Source organism: Barbatula barbatula (genome assembly GCF_947034865.1).
Source record: "Barbatula barbatula genome assembly, chromosome: 15".
Classification (NCBI taxonomy): Eukaryota; Metazoa; Chordata; class Actinopteri; order Cypriniformes; family Nemacheilidae; genus Barbatula; species Barbatula barbatula.
In genome coordinates this window covers 4,370,822-4,383,803 of record NC_136778.1, presented here as the reverse complement: position 1 = coordinate 4,383,803, position 12,982 = coordinate 4,370,822, and the positions used below count along the sequence as shown (strand labels likewise).

The 12,982-nt window shown below is 36.8% G+C and overlaps 2 protein-coding genes across 4 annotated transcripts in view; one reads left to right on the top strand and one right to left on the bottom strand.

The window, feature by feature from the left end:
* ift172 (intraflagellar transport 172) overlaps positions 1–6,631 on the bottom strand; it is a 31,571-nt gene extending 24,940 nt beyond the window's left edge. For all 3 annotated transcript variants that reach the window (XM_079474870.1, XM_079474869.1, XM_079474871.1), the window contains exons 1-14: positions 6,479–6,631; positions 6,113–6,256; positions 5,875–5,987; positions 5,703–5,742; positions 5,531–5,596; positions 5,368–5,447; positions 5,197–5,284; positions 4,904–5,118; positions 4,629–4,752; positions 4,447–4,542; positions 3,261–3,422; positions 2,717–2,770; positions 2,475–2,578; positions 1,935–2,020 (exon numbers count right to left, since the gene is read on the bottom strand). In XM_079474870.1, the coding sequence (XP_079330996.1) occupies positions 1,935–2,020; positions 2,475–2,578; positions 2,717–2,770; positions 3,261–3,422; positions 4,447–4,542; positions 4,629–4,752; positions 4,904–5,118; positions 5,197–5,284; positions 5,368–5,447; positions 5,531–5,596; positions 5,703–5,742; positions 5,875–5,987; positions 6,113–6,256; positions 6,479–6,517 (1,411 nt within the window). In that variant the 5' untranslated portion in view covers positions 6,518–6,631. The remainder of the gene's footprint in view (positions 1–1,934; positions 2,021–2,474; positions 2,579–2,716; positions 2,771–3,260; positions 3,423–4,446; positions 4,543–4,628; positions 4,753–4,903; positions 5,119–5,196; positions 5,285–5,367; positions 5,448–5,530; positions 5,597–5,702; positions 5,743–5,874; positions 5,988–6,112; positions 6,257–6,478) is intronic.
* Positions 6,632–7,222: 591 nt separating this feature from the next.
* LOC306905191 (epidermal retinol dehydrogenase 2) lies at positions 7,223–9,563 on the top strand. The gene is made up of 6 exons (XM_079475636.1): positions 7,223–7,672; positions 7,851–7,988; positions 8,074–8,173; positions 8,272–8,416; positions 8,507–8,632; positions 8,801–9,563. Exons 1-6 carry the CDS (start codon positions 7,370–7,372, stop codon positions 8,967–8,969), a joined length of 981 nt encoding a protein of 326 aa, XP_079331762.1. The 5' UTR covers positions 7,223–7,369; the 3' UTR covers positions 8,970–9,563.
* Positions 9,564–12,982: the final 3,419 nt, after the last annotated feature.

Below are 12,982 nucleotides of genomic sequence, written 5' to 3'. Positions count from 1 at the left end.
GATGTGTCCATTAAAATACCAGCTGTGGATTGTTCCCTGCCAAACCATTCTGGTTTCAACTTTTGGGTATCTCCTACCCAAAAATGAAAATTCTGTCTTGAAAATTACTCACCCTCTAGTTGTTCCAGACATGTTTAAATGTATTTCTGTGGTTGAACACAAAGAGAGATATTTTGGAATAATGTTAGCGACAAACATTTCTGAAGCCCCATTGACTGCTATAGTAGGAAAACATTTTTCGTAATTTTTTGGTTCTGTTGAACAGAAAAGAAGATATTTTCAGTAATGTAGGAAAACAAACAGTTCTGGGGCACTTTTGACTACCATTTAAATGTTTCCTACTATGGCAGTCAATGGTGCTTCAGAACATTATGCTGACATTATTCCAAAATATCTCTCTTTGTGTTCAACAGAACAAAGACATTTATACATGTTTGGAACAACTAGAGGGTGAGTAATTCATGACAGAATTTTTATTTTTGGGTGGAGCATCCCTTTAAAACTGTCTGAATTACTTCCTTTTGCAGAAAACAAAATTTTGATATTTTTAAGAAAGTTGGTAACCAAAAAAAATTTAACTTACTGACTTCCGTTGTATGGACACAAAACCACTGAGACATTTTATTTTAATTTGGGGTGAACTTTTTCTCTGGCATGGTTAAAAAACTGGAGACAGCTCAATTTGATCTCATGAACATTAGCATTTGCATGCAAAAAGACATGCAGCAAAAACTGAGGCATCTCCTTTCATACAGACCCCGAAAATCAACAAGCTAACAAAAACAAATCTACGTGTATTTCACGAATCACGTTCTGTACGTCTCTGGCTCTTTGTTCGCAAATATCCATTCTGATGGAAAGCATCACTTATGAAGAGGGAAAATGAACGCGGGAAAACACTTTCCAATTTGCACTTTCTGAACAGGTTTTAAACGCATGGAGCAGCGATGGGGAAAAGCACTCTGCTGTCTGTCAGAGGAAAATAAATTGGATGAAAGTTGTTTCTCATTTTCACCACCTGAAGAAAAAACAAGGCGAGCAGGACGGAGGGAGCATGACTGGACTTAATTAGCACAGGAAGTGGTCAGAGGCGCGGCAGATGGCGCGCTGCGACCGATGAAAGGAAAGGGCTGTGATGGTGACACGGCGGGGTCGCCGTCTAATTGAAAGGTAACGTCCGAATCGAATCGACTCGACGTCGGCTCGACTCACCTCTCTGCCGCATCTCAAATGATCTCTTCTCGGCAGAATCAAATTATGGGTCATATCGAGAAGGTGTCCCATTAAAAGCAGGTGTTTTAAGTGATCAATATGTTTGATGGCATCGTTCCATTAAAGTAATTTACTCCCCACATGTCTCTAAGAACCTGTACGACTTTTATTTCCAGTGGAACAAAGAAAAAGACATCATTATAGTAGAATGTCCAAGATGGTCTTTTCAATACGGTGTTGTGGACTTGGAATATAGCAATAAATAGTTTGGATTACTTTAATGATGTTTTAATGTCCTTTTAAAGTATTTTAGCCCTCATCCACTTTCATTGCATGGATGAAAGCAAACATATTTTTCTCACAGAGAGAAAAGTCATGCAGCCTTGCATAGATGGTGAACCATTAATGACAACAGGCAGAATCAGAAACAAACTTTTTATTTTTGGGTGAACTATCCTAAATCTTCCATTTTATTAAGGTGTATACTTCACATATATAAACCTCTTAGGGTTTTATTTCCTTTGGCGTAATTATATGGCACTATTCTTTGTTTTGAAATCTGTGTCGTGGAAAACGGCAAACAAATACATTTAAATAAATTGTCTATTAGCCTAGAACCCACTCTATCACGTCTTATCCTTCTGTTATAATAATTATTTCACAATAATAATAATAATAAACTGGTTTAAGGGAGATTATCAGCAGGTGAAGCAAAAACTTACATATAGCAATGGTTTTGATGTCTATCAGGTAGGCCAACCTTTTGTTGTCCTCCACTCCCCTCTGTTTCCTCTCATTCAGCCGCACACTGCGAACACAGACACACACAAACATCCAGGCATAAACACTTCCTGCGGGTGCAGAGGGACCCGACAGCCTTTAAACATGAATGCTGATTTGTGATGACTAAGTCTGCTCACTAAGAGCCAGCTGTATCCAGAGCAATAGCGCTTTTTAGAGATGAGTGACAGCACCAGCCCAAATGCGGAAATACAGGATAAATAGCACCATCTAGTGGTCTTTATTAAACATGACAAATACAAATGAAACATGTAGTTAGTCTTCATTAAGGTTTAAGTGGAATATTAAAATTAGGAAATACAAATATAGTCAGAGTTAGCAAGAAACGGAGCTTCAGAGAACAAATAACAAAATACATTTTGACCAACTTGTTATTATGGAATAAAGTCTTATCAAAGGGTTTATTGAAATTTGATTTTGTCTTCAAACAGCGCTTGTGTATATTTCCCAAAACTGCCGACCTGATAAGGTGAGGATTCATGAACTCCGTCCGAACCGATCCCAGGATATCATTGCTCCCGTACTCCACCAGTGCCAGCTCTCCAGCATTGAAAACCATGCACACCTATTCATAAATAGAACAATTTACAATAAGCTAGTGCTAATTAGCTAGGCGTTCATTTTATCATCTGGTGTAGTATGATTAATTAAACACACGCCTCTCTTAAACATCATAACAACATGCAATGAAACAAGACTGTACCGTTTCATTTTCAAAGAAAAATTTCTCATTTCCTCCGGAGCCTTGCCACGCCACCTGTAATGAGAGAGTAGCGCTGTTTATTGAAGAATGACATGGTCATCAGCTTTGTTTTCCACTACATTAAACAGACAGAGATAGAGAAAAAGAGAGAGAGAGAGAGAGAGAGAGAGAGAGAGAGAGCACAGCCAGAGCTCTTCACCAACGTCCTGTTTGTCACACTCAACTTTCCTCCAGCTAGCATAAAGGCACTTTGAAAACTCAATTAAACATGGATTAAGACAGTGAACCATGACAGCCCTTGAACTTTTAATTAGACGTTTTTAAACCTCGGTCGAGCCGATGGAGGCATTCATTTCACAACAAATTAAAAACCTGTACATCTGTTTAAAAACCTATGGAGGACAAATTATTGATGGATTACACACAGACAGGTTGATCTTAATGTGGAATGAAATATCAAGATTCGATTAGTAAATGTGTCTCGAAAAAGGTGGCCATGACATTTTCATACGGCCCAAACCTAGTAATAAACACATTGTCTAACCTCGCTTAGCTTGTTGGACATGAGGTCTCCCAGCAGAAGTGTGTCAGAGGTATGAGCCATGATATATCGATCCTTCCCCATGACCTTCACCTCATCGATCTCATAGGCATACTGAGACTTCAACACCACTCGTGTGCCAGTGGACAAATTCTTCACAATCACCTGGAAAAGTTTAAAGGTCCAATGTGAAGCATTATGTTTTTATAACTTTAAAATTAGCTATGTCTATCTACTGTACACCACATATTCCCTTGCATGGAATTGGCCATGTTGTTCCTACGATAGCCCTAAACGGACAAAACGTGACAACATCTTAGTGCCGTGTCAGGGAGTGGGGGAGGGAGCCGTTGGTTGCAATTCACAACCTCACTGCTAGATGCCACTAAATTTCAAACACTGGACCTTTGAGGAACAGCAATGGTGGGTCTTACAACATCCAATATGGTAGTTTTTCAAGACAAAAGCCTAGCCACATAACTATTTGGAAAGTCCGAAAGTCTGTGGCATGATTAGAAATAGTGCATGCTTTTACTGCAGGTCTCTTAAAGCCACAATATGTAAATTTGGACCGCTAGATAGAACACTTTCGAATCAATAACATAATAGGCGAAGCTAAATGACGTTATGTATCAGATTGGAATATGTCGTTTTCACCATCCAGAGGCGTATGGAGATCGCCCATCATGTTCAAGGACGAGATAATAAATTAATTTTATTTTATGTCATCGTAATGAATTAGCTTGCAAGAAACATGGAATGTAAAGCTACTTTAGCCTGCGAATGATATTGGACTTTGTAAATTGGCTTGGTAGCATAATGCTACACAGTTTTACGTGTTTTAAACAGTCATACAGTCGTTTTTTTGGGTTTCCTTTACTTGCCAAAGAATACTTGTGATCAATAACAACAGAACAACAGATTCTGCGTCCCAGATGCTGTATAACCACTTCCGCATTTGCGTGTTGCTGTAGTTTCTCCAACCGGAATATTGCGAAGCACTGGATATTAATTCACTGATATGCGACAAATACAAGTGAGACAAGGGACGGGCCATTATTTTAAATAGGATTTGCACATTCTTGGGAACATTTGGGGTAATGCAAGTGAAATATATCACACTCTGCAAGTGATTCTTGGATATTTCATAACCAATTCTTCCATCTTGTGGCGTTGATGCAATACTCACCTGACTCAGTCCAACGTATGTCATCTCAAATTTGTTCTTGTAAATACTCCTCCGGAGGCAGCAGTCGAACAGCTCGACTCCTCCACAGAGTGTACCCTGTTATTCAGAAATCAATGTATAAATAAACATCATAATCACTAATATTGAATAGATATTGCAATTATTAAATTAATCATTCTGACCACAGAGAGTCGAGAGCCATCTTTCTTCCAGGCTAGAGCTGTGATAGTGTACAGGTTTGCAATCTCTTTGGGAGAAGATTCATCCCAGTTGGCTTTTCGAGGAGTCCAGTTGAAAACCCGCAGTCTAGAATTTCACATTAAAAGTATAGTGTGAAACTAAGATACAGCTCGAATTCTCTGTAGTTTAGATAGTCTAATCCATACACATAAAATAGTCATGTTATATAGAAGTGCAATTTTGTTTATCAAATATTACTTGTTCATATTAATCTCACCTGTCATAGCTTCCTACGACTATGGATTGGCCACTGGAGCTCGCTGCCGCTACCGTGAATTCTTTTTCCGAGCGATCTCGACTGTAGTCAAACGTCTGTAGGATGTGACCCTCTCTGCCGTAGGCTACGATCTTTTTATCACATCCAGCCACAATTATACTGTTGGTACCCCATGCCAGGGCGTAAGGCGGGCATGCATGAGTCAACAGTTTTCCCTTTAAAAAACATAACAAAATTAAACCTTTAAAAAAAGTCTCCGTTCAGATTAAAATATACAGAGGTGTCAACTGTACCTGAGATTCCCCAGATCCATCATCATCAAAAAAGTACCGTACAACCGTTCCATCTGCATGTCCCGAAAGGATTCCCTTTCCAGAGACACTGAGATGATATAGACAAGAATGAGTTACCATTACGGTACATTTTATTTGACATGGGAACATCAGAAGTTTAAATATGCATACTTTGTGGTAAGCGAGACAACGTAAGAGTCTGTTCCATAGATTGTTGATGACTTGCTTGTTTTTGTATTGGCTTGTCGAACCTGCATGTGCCATAAAAAATAAATGTTAGAAAAATTGAAAATACAACGCACCGTCTATGCATTGAAGAATGTGTTCCACTTACTTTTCCCTCAGCTACCCCAAATATTATCAGATGCTCAGACGGCCAAACCAAACATGTCACTGCACTCTAGAAAACAACAAAAAAGTCAATACACATGAAATACAGTGAGGCATTTGTGACTACTAATGTTTGTGGAACCTAGGACAAGTATGTTACAAAACAAACCACTTACCGTTTGTATAAATTTGTTGCAAATAACCTTTTTATCTCCCCTAGAATATAAAACATTGAATATGTTTATTCCATTTATCATGGTTGTGATATCACACCACCTTCCACTTGTATAGGCAAAATCATTATTTTATTTAAAATGGAATAATGATGTTGATTATTCTTATACTTACCATTCCTCTCCTATTTTGTAAACAAATATGATGTTATCTGTTTGGGCAACGGCTATTCTAGTTGAATCAGGAGAAAATGCCATGGACTTAACCACGTAAGCTTTCTTTCCATACTGCAACAAACGAAAAACATGACTGTTACGTATATGAATACATTTTCCTGATATATTAATACATGTGCACCACGGATGTGGTACTTATTCAACATTTTTAATCAATTCAATCGTGTATTACTTACTTTGGGGTCTGCAGGTTTTGTAGTAAATCTGTCTCTTTTCTCTCCCTGCTCATCATACAGTATAACCACTCTCTCAATAGTGCACACTGCAAACTTTGCATTGTTGGGAGCCCATGCCATACATGTGACTTTAGCAGCTCCATCCTAAAGAAAATATATTAAACACATTTTACAAAAAAGTCTGCATTCACTCACTGTCGCTCGTTTAAACAGTGCGAGTCATTTTAAAACAGTTTTAACACAACTGCAACATATACGCTTTAGTTATAATGGTTGCATATATGTAAGCATCCGAGAGATGCTAAGCTAAATAGCGTAAATTCGGCTAGCTTCGCTAAAGTACGCGATGAAATACGTCAACGTTACCTGCGGAGTTAAAAGAGTCTTCAGGTACTTTAACTGCATGGTTCGGGTTTATTAGTGACTCAAATTTCTTGAAATAGACATGTTTTCCGAGATAGTTGCCAGGCTGCAGACATTTTAGTAAACATAGCTTTCTCCCTGGTTACCGTCGTCAAGGAAGGAGCGTAAGACGTCGTTACGTAGCTTTGAACGAAACGCGTTCGCTTCCTGCTATCGTTAAAAAAATTATCCCCAAACTGTTGTTTTTTGAGAAACAAAGACTTTGCTGTAATATTTAACCTCATTTAAAAAAAATTGTGGAGATGCCGGGGATTGAACCCGGGGCCTCATACATGCAAAGCATGCGCTCTACCACTGAGCTACATCCCCTTGTTAACGTACAGCCGGTAAACATCGACTTAAACATCCACACGTACTTACGGTATTTATAATGAAACTACGGTAAATTAACCACAAATTTGCTACAACATTTACAAAAAGAAAACATGGTTTCTAAAGTCAACTTATTGTTATAAAGTTTTAATTTATTAATTTTAACATGGAGTCGTTTCAGACATTGACACGCCGACATTCAATAACTTAGTTATAATTCGCTGAAGTAGCTCACAACTCACTGTCATCATGCAATAAAACTGTGATCACATGCTACAAAAGTAACGTTAGCATCTAAAATTAACTACAGTCATGTACTCCAGGTGACAGGTCAGTCAAACACCTTGTGACAAGTCATGAGCAAATGGGAGGTCCAATACACGAAGAACCAGAACCCAGGAGAAGATCCACAAATACGGCTAACATGTGAGAGCACACGGGATCAAGGAAGATTCAATTGGACCACTGACATGCATAAAGAATTTTGAGAAGATACTGCTCAATCTTTGGTTTATAAAAGAGATGTTTAAACTCATCCTTGGAACGGTTTTTTACCTTTTTGAAGCCTTTGTTCGACTTTTTATTCCGCATCTCAGAAAAGATGTAGAGGGGGAGGTCGCTTTGGTGACGGGCGCAGCAAATGGGATTGGAAAATTGATTGCGAAAGAACTCGGTCAACATGGAGCTACGTTAGTCCTATGGGACATCAATTCAGAGGCGCTGGATCGGACGGCAAAAGAATTACAGCGAGCATTAGATGTGCGTGTGTATGCTTACACCTGTGACTGTGGCAGAAAAAGTGAGGTCTACAGAGTTGCTGAATTGGTAAAAAGTTCAAAACGAATTTTATTTCATTTAATAAGATTATTTATACTAAAATTGATTTATATTGAAACGACATATTTTAATTACAATGTGTACTGTTAATCTATTAAAATAAATGAGTGGGGGTGAAAAGGGACTTTTTTTCTGACATTTAAATGTGGTAAAAATACTTCAACAGGTTAAAAAGGACGTTGGGGATGTCACAATCTTGGTGAATAATGCAGGAGTGGTAACAGGGAAATACACCTCCTTCACTGATGCTCCCGACAATCTGGTGGACAGAACATTAAGGGTTAATGTTGCTGCTCATTTCTGGGTAATTTACTTTCACCTCTACTAGATGTTATGGGAACAGAGTGCTTATTGTTATCTCAAATGCTTTGTGAAATTTACATTCACAGACCTACAAGGCATTTTTGCCGGTTATGATACAACGGAATCATGGGCACCTGGTCTGTGTGGCGTCCCATGGAGGGCTGTTCGCTATGAATGGCCTTGCAGGTGCGTAGGGTTTGAAAAACATACACTGTTTATTCACAATGTACGGTATCTGAAGATATTTTGTTAAACCTATTTAATGTAATGTATTTTGTTCACAGACTATTGTGCAAGTAAATTTGCAGCAGTGGGTTTTGCGGAATCCATTGCACTGGAGCTGCTTGTCCTCGGAAAGGAGGGAGTCAAAACAACAATAGTGTGTCCCTATTTAATAAACACAACAATGTTTGCGGGATGTCAAACAAAGTAAGCAATTACAGGTTTTTATGTAGGCCCTTACTTGATCAGAGATCGTGGTTGTACAATAAAACAGATATTTTACCTTTACATTTATAGGAGAACATCTTTGCTTCCAATCTTGGATAGGACAGATACAGCTAAAAAGATTGTGGATGCCATATTAAGAGAGAAAATGTACCTGCTGTTACCTTCAAGTCTAAATTTCATGATGGCACTCAAAAGGTGATATACTTCTTAATACTGTCAAGATGTAAATGCAGTTAGTTTAGTTTGATGTCTTAAGTAAATATTAAATTGAAATGATAAGTTATACATTAATTTATATGACTCATTAAAAGTAACCGTAAACAATTAAAGTAACATAAAATGCCACTGTTTATATTCTTCCAGTCTCGTGCCTGCCAAACTGGGCATCATCTTTGTGAACTTCTTTGGTGGAATGGATTTGATGGATCACTTTAGAGGGGTCCCTGTACCTATTACCAGCTACAAAAAGCCTCAACGCCAACAAAATGATAGTGTCAATGATCCACCACCTACGCTTATCTATTACGACTAAGCAAAATTGTGTTAGAATATATCATGAACAGAACCTTTTGGATATTTTATTCAAAGCATGTCCTGCATGATACTTTAATTCCCCTTGAGTCAAGCATAAATGTATCTATGAATACTTTTTTTTGGCAATACTCAGTTGAAATGTTAAAGCCACACTATTGAACTTTTGCACACGGCTCCCTCATGTAGCTGATAAGTGCAATTGTCTTACCAGTATGTTAAATAAAATGGCTGTATAAGCTGCCAGTGGGCAGCGCAATACACATGAATTTGTTGACTAAACTGATGAATCCGGCGAATGCAGGAACGTTGTTTGGAAACCATTTGGCACTCTTCCGCATTCAGGGGATGGGCGAAGCTGTGTGTACCGATCCGAACACAGTACTTACAGAGTGTGGTTGCTGCTATGAGGCTGCTCAGGTAGAAGCTGCAGTGTAATTCATACAGTTAAGAGTTGTTCTAACACCGAAGTGATTTTAGAGACATTATTTAAAAGTCGAAAAACAACAAAGTGTTACTTTAACTGTGTATAAATAAATAAAATTTTCACTGTGGTTCATTTGTGTAATTACATTTTCCCACTATATAAATATTATAAAAAAAACGTTGACATATAATGTTAATCTTAAATCTCATTTATAATACTAGTAAATGATGACAGAATTTTCATTTTTGGTTGTACTATCCCTTTAAAATTGCATCATACCAAAACTACACCGGAAGAAAATTTTAATTAAACAAAGCTCTGCTGAAAACAATCAAAACCACCGCAGAATTATAATGCCCGGTATCTACACAAACACACTGAAACTGAGAAAAATGCCTTTAAAGTTTTCACAGCAGCCAGTTACTGTAATTTTGACACTCTTGTTTCTCTGAAACGGGACAAAATTGCACCAGGAGACAGATGTTACAAAGCCCATTTCAAACCTTCAATCTAAATATTGACCACATGTGTATTTACTGCACTTTGCCTTTGTAGGTCAGTAGGCTATATTAGATGTAATGGTTGTAATGGGAATTTTACTGGTTTTTAAGGAACCAGTGTAGAACAGCACTAGCCTAACTAGAATAAGACACAAAACACACTACATAAAATATTTATTTAACCTGTTGTTGTTTGTTCATATATGTAATGCAAACCATTCGAATTTCAGGAAAATAACTAAGTCTTATTGATATTTATATAAAATAAACCCACACAGACCCCTTTTGCTTTTACAAGGTAATTTTTCAAGCAGAATTCACTTTTGAACGCATAGTATGTGTAATGTTGTTGTATGTAAGAAAACAATGCCAGGCAGAGGTTGGCATACAGAACATAGGCTGAGGTCTTTGGTGTTAAGAGGCGGCACTCCGTCATGCCCCAGTATTCTCCTCAAATGTAAGTTTTAACAATTTACCTTTTGATCAGTTTATTCGTATACACTGATAATCGCGGAAAACTGATCTATTTGCAACGTTGTAGGCCATGGGCCGCCGTTTCTAAAATGAAATGTTTACCAAAAACCTGTCAAATTTCACCAGATTCAAAGCTAAATGTTATCTAAATCTTTAATGGAAATATATATCCTGAATTTTAATGTCATATTTAAATGTTAAATCAAAATGTAAAATGCAAAGAGTAACACCGCCCTTTGCTGGATGGCGCCAATCCAGACAGAGAAGCGTGCCGTTTCAATGTCGCTGATTGGTGCAATCCAGCAAAGGGCGGTATAAATGTGCATGTTCTCAAAATTTTTAGCGCAACATTACATTTAAATTGAACATTTATATTTAGATTATAATGTTATTATATATATATATATATATATATATATATAAAATTGTATTTTTAAGAATAAGATTTACATATAATAAGATTTATATATAGGATTTAGATTTAACTTTTGCATTTACCATTACGATTTAGATGTAACATTTAAATGTAACATTATTATTCAGGATTTATATTTATATTAATGATTTAGATAAAACATTGAAAGTTATCTTTAAAATTTTATATAGTATAAACATGATTCAACTTTTATTATTTATATTATGTATGTAAATCTAGTGAAATGTATGTAGTTTTGTTGGTAAATATGACAGGTTTTTGGTAGACATTTCATTTTACAAACGGCGCCCCATAGTATAGGCTAACCAAATCATACTTGTAAAAGCGCAAAGTGTTTGCGCAAAGAAATCCATGTGCGCTGGTCAGCTGCGCACTGCCTATTATTGATTCACATTGAAAAGACACACATTTTTAAACACAATAAAAATGAAGTTCAATCCTGCCCATAGGTGCGTAATGCCTGAGAGTAGATACGACGCTTTTCGCCCAGTGCGCGCAGCCGTTTTGAAGTCAAGTTTAACGATTCAGCATTGCATATTTCGCATTTCTTTTGTAAAGCTAATAAATTGAACTGAACTAAAATACACTGTATGAAAGACACTGAAACTAGCAAGCGAAAAGCAAAGCTAAAGCAAGCAAAAAATGGTAATGCGGCGAGGGGGATAGCCTCCACCTAAGCTCCTCCCACACAAACGCGTCACAAAGTTTACTAACTATACCCATTTGTCTCCTATCAATAAGAGGGAGAATTCTGCTCTCTAAAGCAAAAGGATTGTCTCGACCCACCTATGCAGCTCTTTCATTGGGTTGATAGGTACGTTATAGAAGGAACGTTAGAAAAGGTTGATAGGATGTTAAATAACTTCACTTGGAAAAATTCAACTCACTATATTAGGAAGTCAGTAATAATGAAAACAACAAAATCGGGGGACTGGATTTCTTTTTAGAAATGTTCTACTTTAAACACTTTTGCAATTAATTGGCTGAAGAAGTTTCTTAAAAATCCCTTTTCACTTTGGAATATTATCCCTAATTACATTTTCTCTAAAGTTGGGGGCTTACATTTTCTCCTGCTTTGTAATTATAACCTTACTAAGATCCCAATCAAACCAACAAAGGAATAAACTATAAAATCAGAGCTCTCTTTCATGAAGAGTTAACAACAACCTTATGTATTACCAAGTTGAAATAATATTGTGGAGACAGTATGGACTTTACCTCATACTTGCCAATAAAATTAAATACATTTAAACGGATTTATCATAAATGTTACCCGACTAAAGCCTTTATCAGGAAATATCAGACATTGAAGTGAACCACAATTTTTGTCAATCTGACCAAGAAGACTTCATTCATTTGTTTTGGCAATGCACTATACTCCAAAAATGTTTGGTGAGACTTTTTAGTGTTTTCCGATCTTATTTTGTAGGGGTGAATTTCTTTTTGTTTTAAAGATGCTTTCTTTGGATTGTTTGACTATTCAAAAGAAAATATAAGAGAATTTTACAGAATTCATATATGTCTTTTGTTAGCTAAATTTCACATTCATAAACAAAAGTTTACTGGCAATAAAAATGAACAAATAAATAACCTCTATTTATTTGTTCAAAGTTGACTTGGAAACTATCGAAAGTTCTACTAATTTGAAAGCTATAAAAACTGTATCCACTCCCTTAAGGTCATTAAGGTCTGCTGACCAACTATTGTTATCTGTCACGACTTAAAAACAGGGGAGATCGAGCATTTTCAATCGTGGCCCCTGGTTTTGAAATGATCTGCCTATGCGTGTTAGAGTAGCTCCCAGCCTTGACATTTTTAAATCACGACTCAAAACACACTTTTATTCATTGGCTTTTAAACCAGTCTGAGAGTTTATATTCTGCATTTTAACCTTTGGCACTTGTTTAACTTGTGTTTTGTACTCATGTCATGTGTTTATAATTCGTCTGAAATGATAACCTCGTTTGTTTATAATGTGTTTTACAAATAAAAATTGTTGTTGCATCTCTGTACTCATCCTTTATGTCTGAAAAAGTAATTGTATTACTTTTTTGTTAACCCTGGCAAGTCTGTACGTTTTTATTTCATTCTTTCTATTTTGGTTAATTATAAGTGTAATACTTGGAAATGAAAAAAAAAACATTTGTCTCCTCCTTTCTGACGTGTTGACGCTCAGT